The following is a 15249-nucleotide window of genomic DNA, read 5'->3' on the forward strand; positions in this document are numbered from 1 at the left end:
ACCCTCAGCCATATGGCTACAGAGGGTATATATCATTTGATACGTTCAAAACGTACCTAGTCGAAATAATGGTTTTAGAACCTAGGTCTCTTTGGACCAAATCTGTCTGTCTGGATGGCTTGTCCACACGATAACTCTCGTATTTGGTTCAAATTTGGTACAAATGGTCAAAATTTTCAATAATTACAACTCTCATAAAATGTGATGGAAGATTCCGATTGTCTTCAAATTTCACACAGCCCAATATACATGTTAACCCAATGTCTGGTATTAAGATTGAATATATCGGTCCACTTCTTCTGGTGCCTCCCTCACAAACGCTCAAAATTTTAAATATCCATGAAGCTTCGAAAAATCGAAATCAACATCCGATAAAATAAAATATTTATATCATATTTATCTAGGTCCAATATGAAATGGACAATATTGACCCATTCTTTCAAAACCCAAGTCAAAACAAATACAGGTAGGAAGCTAAAATTTTGCACAGATCTGTTTTTCGTTTGCAGGCAGGTCATGTTCGAAGATGGGCTCTATCGGTCCACCATAACGTATAGCTCCCATATAACATTACCCCCATTATAACGTTACATTGCTTCGAATTCGTATTTAGAGATCGTAATAGAAACTACAGCCTGTGACAGAAAATTGTCTATGCTATTTTAGGTACAATATTCACCGAAAGGTACTATGGCCTGTGACAAAAAATTGCCTATGCTTGTCCAGGTCTTCGTACAGTTCCGATGTAACGATACCTCCTTATATTTGGTTTGAATATTTGAATATTGTAATGGTCTTTGACAAAAGTTTCCTATGCAAGTCCAAGTCTTCGCATGGACCCCAATATAACGGTTATATTCGGTATTTTTCAGATTTTAACAGAATTTTGAACAATTTTTTTTTTTTGATGATTTCCGAGTTCGTTCCAAATATTGGGGCATATTCCAAGTTTGGCCCGGCCGAACTTACTGCTTTTTTACTTGTTTATTTTAAATTTCATTGAGAAATTCATTAAAAAATATAAACTTTTGATATTTTTAAATTTTGCGATAGGAAGATGATTTTTTAATACTTTTATTTATAGTTTCTATAGTTTTCTACCAATTTAAAGATATCTTAATATATCGATGGTGACAGATACAAATATATATATATATATATATATATATATATACGGACATATTTATTTTTTCCAAAAACATTTCTCCATGCCTTACACACATACTAATGTACGGTGAATGTATATAAAAAACATTTTTGTATATAGAAATCATAAACTAATATTTCGCACGGATTTTGAGGTATTTGGTATTGACAAATATTCTTACCAATTCCTGTTTTGCCAATTTAATTATTTGTCAATCAAACCAATACATCACTATTTGCCTATTCATGAATTTGAGATAGATTTTTTGTCCTTTTTTTTAATGATAAAAAATTTCATTAAATTCATTCATTAAAATTTAAATTAAAATTTTTAAGGAGAAGATGAATTTAATTTAATAATTTCACTTTTTTCACAAATATTCTAATAAACAATAATGGCCAGGATCTTTTTTTAAAAATTAACAACTGTGCCTTGGAAAATGGGTATAAAATCTTCATTAATTATGGCATAGTAGAATGGATGGTTTGCAGTGAAGAAAATGGGCAGTGAACGGGAGTTTGCAACAATACCTGAAATAAAAAAAGAAAAATTAAAATTAGAAAGATTTTATTAAAAAGAGTTTTTCGATCTTAATAATAATTTTACTTTTCAATAAATTAAATAAATAGTTTTCATTTTATATAGATAAATTTAGACTAAATTATTGCGTTTTAAAATCAAATAGCAAATTTTTGTAGTAGATTTAAAATTTGAACAAACTTACTTGTTGCTCCAGAGGCTTCAGTGCCATACTCGGTAACCGAAATAAAAGCCTTGTGAACTGCACTTGAGATGTACAGAGGCTCGGGAGATTTTTTCATTTTGGTGAAATCGGCACGGCCAAACATTTGTTTCATGCCCATCTATAGACAGAAATAATGTTTAAATATTTTCTCTTTGTTTTCTTCCTTAAAACTAAAAACTTACATTCATCAGTGGCTCCGATAAATTAATTTCAAATTCCGCCTCAAATTTGGGCATCGACACCTCAACATGATCCTTAGACAAATGTGGCTTCAGGGACTTCAGCGAAACAGTTCGCAGTTTTTCTTCTAAAGAAGTCAAACCCGTCTTCGAGTTGGGCAATACAATTAGCATCGAAATATCGCTATCTTTATAGGGCAGGCGGACAACGCTACAATCCAAATCTTGTAAATCGGCATATTCGAAATAATCTTCGGTCACCATCATGGGAACTTTAACACTTTCGCTGTCATTAATGAAAAAATCTTGATCGCTTGTGTATTCCACATCGAATTTCGTTTTCCACTCGCCCTTAAAGTGTATGGCACTCACCAACACCAGGAAGGTATCAATGCCCAATGATGCGGGCGAGACCATGTTGTGGATTTTATTGTCGGTTTTCGACTCAACCCATTTGTTAATGCTATCAGCAGCTTCATTGGCACGCTCAAAGTCCACATATTCCGGCTTAGAGTAGAATTTCTCCTCAAGTGTTTTTTGAAAAACATCCTCTAGTACGGTGTGTTGCTTAACATAGACCTTATTGGCAATTTTTAACATTTTACCATCTTCGTATTTTGCCAAGAGGGTGTGATAGTTTTCCGCCACACTTTCCGGTGTTTGTCCGTTGAATTTTAACCCCTGATCCATTTCAGTGGCTGTCTCACCACCCGCTCCCATCCGTGTCATGGCCAAGCAGCTGTGTATGGAAAATGGTGAATAGATGATGTTCTTCTGGCTATTTGTCTTGAACAATTCGCCAAAGAGCTGTTGGCTAAAGCTGTCCAGGCTAGTCTTGAATTCCACATCGCCCGCGCTTTTGACGGAATTGACGGCGACAAGAAGTGTGGCAAAAGTGCACAGGATTTTGAAGAGTTTCTCTGAAAATAAATTAATATAAATTATATTATTCTTACTGAATTCTACAATGTGAGATGAAAAAACTGCAACCAATTTCAGACTGCTGTCATTTTAAGCCACTTGTCCGACAGCTGCTAAAATTATTCCAGTGACAGCTCAATATATTTTATATACATATTTTTTTTAATTTTTACAATTTTCCAGAAAAAAAGTTATTCATGATGGAATTCGAGGGTGATAGTGTGACTTCTTTTCACGGTCCACGTTTTGGTATACCCCATATAATGGTACCTCCCCATTTTTTGAGCACTTGTTAGTGCTCAAAATGTACAATTTCAGTTCAGTTTGGCAACATTTTTTACACGTACATCGCACTAAATTTTAACACTTTCAAGGCTGTATATATTATTCAAGTTTTTTCAATTCAATTATTGTACACTCTTCCAAAATCGCCTCCATATCTCAACCACAGACACCAACAGCGAGCGATATCTATTTCATGAGTGACATCTATTTTAGACGTGACCCAAAACCAAATTTAGCCCCTTTTAGTACATTCCGTACAATTATAGTACACATATTCGTACCACCTCCGTATGTTCACACAACACATAAACAGCTACAAGAATATCAAAATTACAAGCATTATCTGCTCATCCAATACCAAATGGGACAAAATATAGTACTATTTAGTACATTTCGTGCATTTTCATTTTTTTAGTAACATTAAGTATAATTCGCAGTTCACATTTCCGAAACAACATTCATATATCAATCTTAATTTCCAAACTTAATCCTCGTACCGAATGTCCACTCTCATAATACCAAATGGTGTTAATTAAGGTGGCTACTACCCTTTTAGAACTTTTCGTCATCTTTGAGTTCGAATTCCCAAAAACTCTTTGGTACACTTATCCTGCTCTCGATCAATGACTCACATTCCAAATTTCAGAATTCTAACTTGTTCCGTTTATCCAATACAAAGTATTCGATTTTTATACCCTACAACACTATGTGTTGGGGGTATTGTAAGTTTGATTGGGCCAAAAATTATGTAACACCACGAAATTTTGGTTTCCCATATAGGAAAGTATATATGGATCTTCCTATCTCGCCGAGCTGAATCGATCTAGCTATGTATGTCCGTCCGTCCATCTGTCCGTCTGTCCATGTTAATTTGTAATCACTCTACAGGTCGCAATTATGGTCCGATCCTCACGAAATTAAAAATGGAGGTGGGGTTAATGTCAGAATAGAACCCTATTTCTTTTGGTGGTAATCGGTGAAAACAATTTTGCATGAGAAGAGAGTAAAGGACAGGACCATCGGATTATATTTAACTCTAACTAACAGGACGACGGTTTGCGTAAGTATTAGGCAAATGTCCCTAGTCAAAAAGGTATATGACACAATTTCAAAAGCGAAATCTTCCAAAATGGATTTGGACATAAGGGGACTTCTACCATTATGTAGTGTTGTAGGGTATCACATGGTCGGCCCCGCACGACTATAGCCTTTGCTTACTTGTTAGTACTTATCATTGACGTTTTGTTAGGTCAGTCAGTCATTCAGTTATTTTACTACTCTTTTATATACAGATAGGAAAAAAAAAATCCCGACATTACAACAATTTTGACCATTTAGAACTATAGGCGAATAGATCTCCCGGGAACACAAATAAAAAAATAATCTGACAAAAGTTACTACACACAATGAACTTCAGTGCTAAACATATTCGATAAATCCATGGTACTCATCTGCAGCATCACTAGTTTTCAATTCACGCCGAACATCACCAGCTGATAACACTATGACCCCAAATGCTGGCTGTCATAAATTGTACAGTGAAACCTCCAAACAGTGGACAGCGACGGTTGACCTAAAATTTGTACATTGTGAGGATTTGTCCCCTGATCCCATTTTGTTAAATAAAGAACTAAATAAAAAAATTTTAAACATTTTTCATTTAAGCTCCCACAGACGGACACCTTCTTACAATGGAGACATTTCGGTCCCGCGTCGCTGTCCATTGTTGGGAGGTTTCACTGTATATGTTTGCGTTAGAACATTTTTTTTTTTTTTTGAAATTTCATTAACACATCTTACACAGAGCGACGGCCATGACCTTTCACATCGAACGCGAAAAGAAGATTATTTACCTTTAAGTTCCATTCTGCTCGCAGATAGTGCGATATTTCTAGCAACGTTGTTTAAATAGCAAATGTTGTCTTAGCACTGATTCAATTATCAATCGAAAACTACAAATCATGTGTCATATTTGCAATTTTCGCTGATTTATCAATTTGTTGTTGTTATTGCTGTTTTGCAAAATGCAAAAAAACAAAACCGCAAAACGTGTACAGTGGATTAATAAATATTTGCGATTGAGAGGTTATCTGTAATCTTTCTTCGATGGTTGTGGGGTGGAACAGAAGAAGTTGTTGTATTTGTGTTATTTTTATGTGGACAAAATGTTGGATGCATAGGTTCCATTGGACCAGATGATGGCTACAAGAATTAATTATGACACTATTTGCCCCATTACCAAATTAAAAATGGGCCTGCAATATTTGTCCCTCAATTTTGTTTGCATATTAGCTCTTTTTCAAAAAATGGTTCCTGTTTATTACATCAACATCATCATCAACATCAATTTTCATAAAAGGGTTCCCCATTTTTTTTTTTTTTTACTCCGTTCAAGAATATTGTTTATTTTTTTATTTACATGGAAACTCCCATACATCAATTATATGCGTGCTCCCCCCTGCGACCCACTGTAAAACACGGATCAACTTGGTGCATCTCAACCTTGTTTTATTTACCACGATTTATTTCTATTCATACATTTATACACGTCGCAGTATTTACGTCGACATTCCGGCAAAAGTTCCCTCGAATAGGGGCTCAAAGTTGGAATTAACTACAGCATAGTAAAATGGGCGATCAGCTTCGAATATTTCGAACTGAGGATGCAGGCTCTTGGCAACTGAGGGGAGAAAAATAAAATTAACAAAAAAAAATAATAATTTCGAAATGTTTTCAAATTCTGCTTACAGTTATAGGGTACAGCAGTCGCAACCGATTCTTTGACTTCAATTGATGCCTTGTGAATGACGTCAGCAAAGTGTATGGCTTGATTTTGTTGAATCATTTCATCGAAACGAGCGGTGGTAAAGAATTTTGTCATTCCCATCTGAAAGACAAACAAACAAAAAAAAAAAAAAAAAAAAAAAAAACAGGAAAGAAATATTAACTTCGGACAGAACTTTTAATACCCTCCAACATTAGGTAAACACACATTAAAAACCAGCAGGGAAAGGTCAAAAAATGCGCTGGAACGAATATATAATATCCTACACCATTATGCGTATTTATTAGAGCTCTCATAACAAACAGGTTTATATTGGGAACATATTTCGTGGATAAATGTGACAAGGAATATCGATTATCGGCGGTTACATGGGGGCTATACCAAAATGTGCTTCTATACATACAATATTTCGCCACCGGAGCTAAAACCTATTATGACCTACAAAAACCTATTTTAAGACAAATTCTTAAAAAAATTTGGAAAAAATCATCAAAATAACGAATATGGGGTGGTACCGTTATGTTATGGGGTGGTACCGTTACCAACTATCCTAAACGCAATACAAATTGTTCTGCCAAATAACAAAAACAAGTCAAAAAGTAGTAAGTTCGGCCGGGCCGAACTTTGAATACCCTCCACCCTTCGGAACGAATTTGGAAATTTTCAGAAAATAAAATCATTAAAACATTCTGTTAAAATTTTAAAAATACCAAATATAGGCATTATATTGAGGTGTATACGATGTAGGCCTACATAGGCATTGTTTGTCATAGGCTATTACCATATTCAAATTCGTAACTTGAAATAAACGGTGAATAATGTTGCTAAAATTATCAAAATGTCGTATATAGGGAGGTACCGTTATATCGGAGCTATACCTGCATAGACAATTTTCTGTCACAGGCTGTAGCATCCATTACGAACTTCAAATACCACACCTCAAACAATTTCGGTGGGTATTGTACCTAAAATCGTCAAAATACCGAATATAGGGATGTACTGATATATGGGCCCTATACGAAGACCTGAACCAGCATAGACAATTTTCTGTCTTAGGGTGTAGTATTCAATTCGAACTTCAAATACCAAATTTGAAACAATTCCGGTGAATAATGTCGCAAAAATCATCAAAATACCGAATATAGGGGGTACCGTTTTATAGGGGCTATACGAAGACGTGGACTTGTACAGACAATTTTCTGTCTTAGGGTGTAGTATATATGACGAACTTCAAATACCAAATTTGAAACAATTCCGGTGAATAATGTCGCTAAAATCATTAAAATACCGAATATCGGGAGGTACCGTTATAGGGGGCCTATATGAAAACGTGGACCTACATGGCCCATTTACGAACTTAACCTGCCTACTAGAAAACTAAACATGTGTGCAAAATTTTAGCCATCTATCTCAATTCATTCGAAAGATAGCGTGATTACAACAGACAGCCAGACGGACAGACAGACAGACAGACAGACGGACATCGCTAAATCGACTTAGAATTTTACGCTGATCAAGAATATATATACTTTGTTGGGTCTGACATGAGTATTTCGAGGAGTTACAAACGGAATGACAAAGTTAATATACCCTCCATAGAATGGTGGAGGGTATAAAAATTATTGGAGCAATAGATATGCCGGACCGATTTTCATCAAATGGTACAATTCGGTTGAATATGAAATAATCTATTCAATTTGGGATGACATAATATATATGGTGGCCAATAACCATAAAATCGGATGAAGATTTATATCGAAGCTATATAAAAATCTGAACCGATCTCGGTAAAATTTGGCAGAGGTATTTTCGAGCAGTATCTGATGCCCGGTATCAAATATAATTGTTGTAAAGTAAATATTACGCCAAATCGGATAGAACATATGCATGGGAGCTATAGCTATATCTGAACTGATTTTCACCACATTTTAAGTACTTGTTTCTAGGATGAATTCAGCCCAAATGGACTGAATTGCTAAAATTTATTGTTTTAAAAATTAGCCATTTGGTGCATTTGGTGGGATCTATATCCCAATTTGATCCGATCTCTATAAAATTTGACAGAGGTATTTTTGAGATTCATAAGTTATCTGGTTCCAAATAGCATTCTTGTTGAGTTTATACTAGACATGTGAGGGACTTTAACCCCCAAATCGGTTTAAACATATATATGGGAGCTACAGCAACTCGAACCGATTTTCTCAAAATTGGATGTACTTACATCTAGACTGAATCGGTTGTGCGAGAACCCATGTAATTTGGGCCGATATTGGCCATATGGTGCACAAATAATCTTATATAGGATAAAAAATATATGTGGGAGATATATCTAAATTTAAATCGATTCTCAAAAATTTCAATAGGGTTCATCCTTGGATAAAACAAATACTGTTTGGAAAATTTCATCCCAATCAGATAATAAATGCAACATGCATTTTGTTCACAAAAATATTTGGACAGAAGGACGGACGGATTGATATGCATAAATCGACTCAGGAAGTGATTTTATGAAGATCCCCAAAATTACGTACGGGTCTATCTCGCTTCCTTCTCAATGTTACAAACAAATACACAAAGACATAAAACCCTCGCCGCAGTGTGGTGTAGGGTATAAAAATATCTGGATTAAAATGTGTTCTACTTCAATCTGCAAATATCAGATTGAAGTTATATGAGGTCACACCAAAGCGGGAACAATTTTCTACTGCAAGAATTGTTGTCTACTGCCAGTCGTACCAAATTCGTAAAAATCTGAATATCAGTGGTTACGGATTTGTCCAAAATATATGGAAATTTTGGACAAATATGGCCAATATTTTGACACCAGTTATGAGCTACTAATACCGATTTCTGATAGAAATATAGTCTAAATCGAAAAATTTCGAATACTTAACTGCAGCCAACTTCAGACTGCTGTCATTTCTAAGCCACTCGTCCGACAGCTGTTAAAATTATTCCAGTGACAGCTCATTATATTTTTACAAGCGTACAAAAGAAGTTGACGGAAGAAAACAGCAACATCAGCAGAAATGGTTCGAAACGTGAAGAAGTGACTTTATCAAAACGCGTCGCAGTGACCGAAAAATGAATCGTGAGCTGAACATATCGCAATATTCCATTCGGGAAATATTGAAAAATGAGCCATTGAAATTCCAAAAAGTGAAAATAGGCCCAAAATAGCAAAAAAGTTGCTTCGTTTTGCCGAAAGTGGTGAACTGCCAAATTTGGGTTTCTCCGTCTCCGATGAGGAAACATTCGTTGTCCAGCAGTTTGTAAACAAACTAAATGATTCCAAAGAGGTCAGCTGAAAATGTGCACCATCGGTTGGACAACAGAACTCAAGCGCCGGCCACGGTGATGGTGTGGGCCGCCATAAAAGCCGATGGTAGCTCTACGCTCGTATTAATCGACCGTGGCATCAAAATAAATGGCGAATATTATCGCGAAAATATTCTGGAGGGAGATTTAAAGCCTTGGGCATGCAAACATTTTGACCACAGACCTTGGACATTCCAACGGGACTCAGCACCATCGCACTCAGCACGCGCCACCCAAGAATGGTTACAAAATGAGGTTTCCAGCGCACAATGGCCACCAAAATCTCGGATACCAATCCGTTGGACTAATGTGTCTGGAATATTTTGGAAAGCAGGGTTGGCACTAAAAAATACCAAAGTGTCGATCAACTCAAGCAAGCGCTTCGCCGGGAATGGGCCAAAATACCGCAGAGCAACATTCAGGCAGCGTGTGACGGTTTCAGTGGCCGTTTGAAGGCCATAATTCATGCCAAAGGTGATCAATTCGAACAAATCTAAACTTATTCTAAAATTTTATGCTATTTCCGACATTTTTTGCTTTCATTCAATGAAATTAAAAAAAAATGTAAAAATTATGGCGTTTGACTTTGTTGCATTTTTTTTATCGCACCCTGTATGTAGACAATTATGAATTTTTCCAAACAAAGTCTTCAAAAAACTTTTTCTTAGATTTCTATTTCCTTCACTTACCTTATTAAGGAAATATTTCAAATCCACTTGGAATTCCGTTTTAAATTTCGGCATAATCACATATCCCTCGGTCTCCGAGAACTTTCTCTTCAGTGATCTTAAATCAAAATCAATTTCGTGGAAAATTCTCATAAATCTTTTCAGGGCCACATTATCTGCTGGCTTTATAACAATCAACGATAAATCCGAATCCTTGTAAGGTATTCTTATGGCTGTTGACAACAGATCTTTAGTGAGCAGGGCATAATCGAATTTTCCCTTGTATTTCATCATTGGAATATCAACACTGCTGGTTGGACTGACACGGAATGGTTTTTCCTGCATACCCTCAGCGGGTATGGGTAATGCAAAATCTCCATTATATGCTGCAGCACTTAAGAGTAAAGCTTCGGGATTATAACCCAAATTGCTACGTTCTACTATATTTCGGATTGTGAAATCTGTATCCTTTTCAACAGCTCTATTCATAGCATTTACTGCCTGATTTGGCAGTGCGAAATCCACCAAAAGAGGGGTTGAATAAAACTTATCCGATAGCAGTTGTAAAAAGCTCTCCTTTAGGCGAAATTTGTGATTGAGACAAATTACGTTGGCCATTTTGAAATTTGTATTTGATTTGTATTTGCTCAGCATCGTTTTGTATTTATCGGGTATATCTGCTTCGCCATTGTCATATTGTCGCAAAGCTTGTTCTATTTCATCAGCCGTTTCACCATTGGTACCCATTAGAGCCGTTGTGAGAGCCGTTCGAAGGGCAAAGGGCGAGACAAGCGTGTTTTGATTGTCACTCTCTGTAAACACATCGTAAAGCAGTTGTCTATTGAAACTGCCTTGGCGGTAGTTTATTTCCGATTTTGCCAATGATGATGAAGGGAATGTGAGTAATCCGAGAATAGCTATGAGCTTTAGTATGTTAACTGGAAAATATTGGAATAAGGGTAGGAATTATTGAATACAAAAAGTATAAGTTTGAAACTATATTTTTATATAAGAATTAGTAAAAAGAGGGGAGAAGTTGATTCGATCGAACTTTCGATACCCTTCACTATGAACCAACAGCAAGTTTAAAAATGTTGCTGGTACCTCCCACACAAAATGTCAACATTTTCAAAGAAAATAATTCACTGCCCAGAAAGTGAAAGGATAATCCTATGTTGCTCCAACTTTGCGAATCCTTACATTTGCATCTGTGCTCAGGTGCGAAAATGGAGAATATCGATCAAGTACCTTCCTCACTAAGGGTTAGAATTTTGAATACTTGTAAGTCTTATAAAATGTGATGTAATAGTCCGATTTTCTTCAAATTACACACAGCTTAATATTTTTATTAACCCAAGGCCTGGTGTGAAGATGGAATATATAGGCTCATTCCTTATGGTACCTCCCCCATAAAATTTCAACATTTTGAATATCCAAGCTCATAAAACGCGAAGTTAATACTTCATTCAGACCTACAATATCTCAATATTTCCATCAACACAAAATCTGTTATAAAATTGAGAGGGATACGATAATTTCTTTTGGTATCTCTCCTACAGAGGGTCAATGTTTTAAATATCAAAACGATAACAAGTAAAAAAACAGTAAGTTCGGCCGGGCCGAACTTTGAATACTCCCTACTATTTGGAACGAATTAGAAAATTTTCAAAAAAATTTCAGACAATTCCACTGGAAAATGTTGCTGAAATCATCAAAATACCGTATATCAGAAGGTACCGTTATATGGGGTATATCCGATATCGTAGACCTATATAGACAATTCTCTTTCAGGAGGTGAAATACTTATAATGGACTCGTTGTGTGGAATTTCAGGCAATTCAATTGAAAAATGTGGCTAAAATCATCAAAATACCGAATATCGGGGGTACCCTTGTATGGGGCTATTCGATATCGTGGACCTATATAGATAATTCTTTTTCAAGGGATAAAGTACTCACAAGGAACTCCTTGTGTGGATTTTCACACCATTCCATTAGAAAATGTGGCTAAAATCATCAAAATACCGAATATCGGGGGGTACCGTTATATGGGGGCTATACGATATCGTTAACCTATATAGATAATTTTCCTCCGAGGTATAGAGTTTCCACAAGGAACTCCTTGTGTGGATTTTCAGACAATTCCGTTGAAAAATGTGGGTAAAATCATCAAAATACCGAATATTGGGGGTACCGTACGCTGATCAAGAATATATATACTTTGTTGGGTCTAAAATGATTATTTTGATGAGTTACAAACTGAATGACGAACTTTATATACCCTCCATACTATGTATGGTGGAGGGTATAATAAAATCCGAAATGAGCTTTCGGTTTACTTCATATTTCACACTACCTATTATTTCTACTGACACAAGATCTGCTGTGAAGAAAGGATATACCGGTGCACTCCTTCTGGTACCTCCCACACAAAAAGTCAAAATTTTCAAAAAAAAAATATATATATTCTTTGAACGGAAAGAGGAACGATAATCCGATTTTACTCCAACTAAGCAAATCTAAATATTTACGTCAGTGCTAGGTAAGGTGCGAAAATGGACAATATCGATCCACTCTATAAAGTTCCTCCCGCACAAAGGGTCAACATTTTGAGTAATTACAATTCTTATAAAGTGTGATATATGGGTCCGATTGTCTTCAAATTTCACACATCCCGATAGTTTTATTAACCCAAGGTCTGGTGTTAAGGTGGAATATATCGGTCCACTGCTTCTGGTTTCTTTCGCACAAAGTTGAATATTTATTAAGCTCATAAAATGGGAAATAAACATCCGATTCCATTTAGACTTGACACATTTGAATATTTCTATCAACACAGGATCTGTTGTAAAGGCGATAGAAATCAAACCATTCCTTCTGGTTCCTCCCCCATAAAGGGTCAAAGCTTTGAATAACCAAAACGTTTAAAAAATCCGAAATAAGCATCAGGTTCTCTTTGTATTTCACACATTCCATTGTTTCTATTCTAAAAACAAGTGAGCAAAGGCTATAGCCATGTGGGACCGACCATGTGATACCCTCCAACACTACAATATGTTAGACGCCAACATATGTGCAAATTCATTTTGGAAGATTTCGTTTTTGAAATAATGTCATGAAGCACTGCCCAGATATTACACTTAGCTTTTTTATCAGGGATATATGCTCAATATTTACGCACCCCGTCGTGCAGTTAGCGATTGTGGTCCATTTTGCAGCTAAATATAATCCAATGGACCTTTATAACGACTGCAATATCAGGAACATTTTTAGTTGTTGCTCTATTTCAACCCCTGAATATATTGCGGACATCTTTGACACCAATATGCCTAGCCCTTCTGAGCCTAACCCTACCCTTGTGGAAATTTTCGTGAGGATCAGACGATAATTGCAATCTGTATATAATAACCCCAACCTGTGTTGAAAGGTGAAAAAATATTACTAAATATATACTTCAATATTATGAGTCGAATTGAAAAAATCGCATGCGATAAAAAATAAAAAAAAAAAAATAATAAAAAATCTATATTTAAATAATTTTTGGCATATTTTTATGCGATTTTTTTATTTTTTTATTCTTTTATGCCAAGAGGGCATTCTGAATTTACAAGATTTGTCAAAATCGGTCTATCCATATATGAGATATAAGCATTCTAGCTAACATCCCCTTCCTTTTCATATGCACATTGTATATATTTCGCTACATACAAACGATATATTTGCTATCAGCATCTACGTATCGGTCAAAATTGACCTTTTCGTCTATTTGTGATTTCGGCGGGATTAAAAATATTCGCTTTTAATGGAAATTTTAACTTTTATTTAACACAAATGTTATGGTCTATTTCACCCATTAAATATTACCCGAAGACCACCAAAATTGGAAGGCTTCTGCTCAGCCCTAAGCTCTAGCCCCATGCTAACTGCGACCTGTAGAGCAACTGCAAAATCAGGAAATTGTTCAGTTTTTGGTCCCTTTCAACCCTTAAATATTATGCGATTATCTCCAAAAGAAATAGGCTTCTATGCTAGCCCTAACACCACCATTCTGAATTTCGTGAAGATCGGACATTAATTGCGACCTGTAGAGTGATTACAAATTAACATGGACAGACGGACGGACGGACATAGATAGATAAATCGACTCAGCTCGGCGAGTTAGAAAGATCCATATATACTTTCCTATGTGGAAAACCAATATTTCGAGGTGTTACATAATTTTTGGCCCAATCAAACTTAAAATACCCCCAAGACATAATGTTGTAGGGTATAATTATCACATATACCTCATATAAAGTGGAGGAAGTAGTCGATATAGTCCAAGGCTGGCACTTCTCAATATTTATATCATATTTATTTAGGTCCGATATGAAATACACAATATTGGTCAATTCCTTCGGAATCTATTCCATAGAGTGTCAACAATTTGAATGATCATAACAGAAATCAAAATATATTAAAATAATCGAATATTGGCTGGAGGTATACATCTGCCGGCAAAAGCGACCTATATTTTCTAACTTGTTTTTGAACAAACTCCATTACGATAGTTTTTCGTCACTAAATGTCAAATAAATATGTGCCAAGTTATCGACCTTGACCACCAAAAGTTGTAACATAGTACATATTTATCTATTGTTTATGGCCAAAAATTAACTAGGGTTTTGTAGGGTTGAATATATTTTTTGCATTTAAAAAATACAACTCATATAACTTTCATCAAAGAAGATTTTTCCTCAAATTAAACCACAAGATTGTGGTTTGGTGTCATATTCCCCGGGCGGTACTTAAATACCATTTCACATTCGAAAACGGTGTATCACTCATACACACACTTACATATTTCAACTATTCGCCATTATTAACAATAAATGTTTAAACAATGAAACAGAAATTTGTATTGAATTTTAAAGTACTTTCTTGCTTGTTTTCCCACTTACCTCTAACACTCATTTTTAGGTTTCTCTTGCCTGCTGAACTGTCTTAATGATTAAATGTTCCGCGTGTCACTAGTTTGTTTTACTGCAAATGTTGTTTATTTATAAATAAATTGCTACACTCTGTCATTCCGATGCGACATTGAAATTCGTTGAAATATTGAATAACACATGAATTATTTGCGTATTTAAATTAGAGCATAAATAGCGAAAGTGAGGTGAAAATGTCGATTTTTTTTCTTTTCTTTGAAGAGGGAATGTATAG

At 35.5% G+C, this 15249-nt stretch overlaps 2 protein-coding genes across 2 annotated transcripts; both read right to left on the bottom strand.

Annotated features, from left to right (window-relative positions):
* Positions 1 to 1124: 1124 nt before the first annotated feature.
* On the bottom strand, positions 1125 to 5262 carry LOC101894196 (antitrypsin). Its single transcript, XM_005177749.4, has 4 exons — positions 5131 to 5262; positions 2075 to 2991; positions 1872 to 2010; positions 1125 to 1677 (listed from the first exon to the last, which is right to left on the bottom strand). Exons 1-4 carry the CDS (start codon positions 5141 to 5143, stop codon positions 1559 to 1561), a joined length of 1188 nt encoding a protein of 395 aa, XP_005177806.1. The 5' UTR covers positions 5144 to 5262; the 3' UTR covers positions 1125 to 1558.
* Positions 5263 to 5835: 573 nt separating this feature from the next.
* Spn2 (antitrypsin-like) lies at positions 5836 to 15000 on the bottom strand. The gene is given in 4 exon segments (NM_001309057.1): positions 5836 to 5957; positions 6026 to 6164; positions 10070 to 10986; positions 14988 to 15000. Coding segments are annotated over 4 exon segments (1191 nt in total).
* Between the last annotated feature and the right edge of the window lie 249 nt (positions 15001 to 15249).

The sequence above is a fragment of the Musca domestica genome, unplaced genomic scaffold, assembly GCF_030504385.1.
Source record: "Musca domestica strain aabys unplaced genomic scaffold, Musca_domestica.polishedcontigs.V.1.1 35, whole genome shotgun sequence".
Taxonomy (NCBI): domain Eukaryota; kingdom Metazoa; phylum Arthropoda; class Insecta; order Diptera; family Muscidae; genus Musca; species Musca domestica.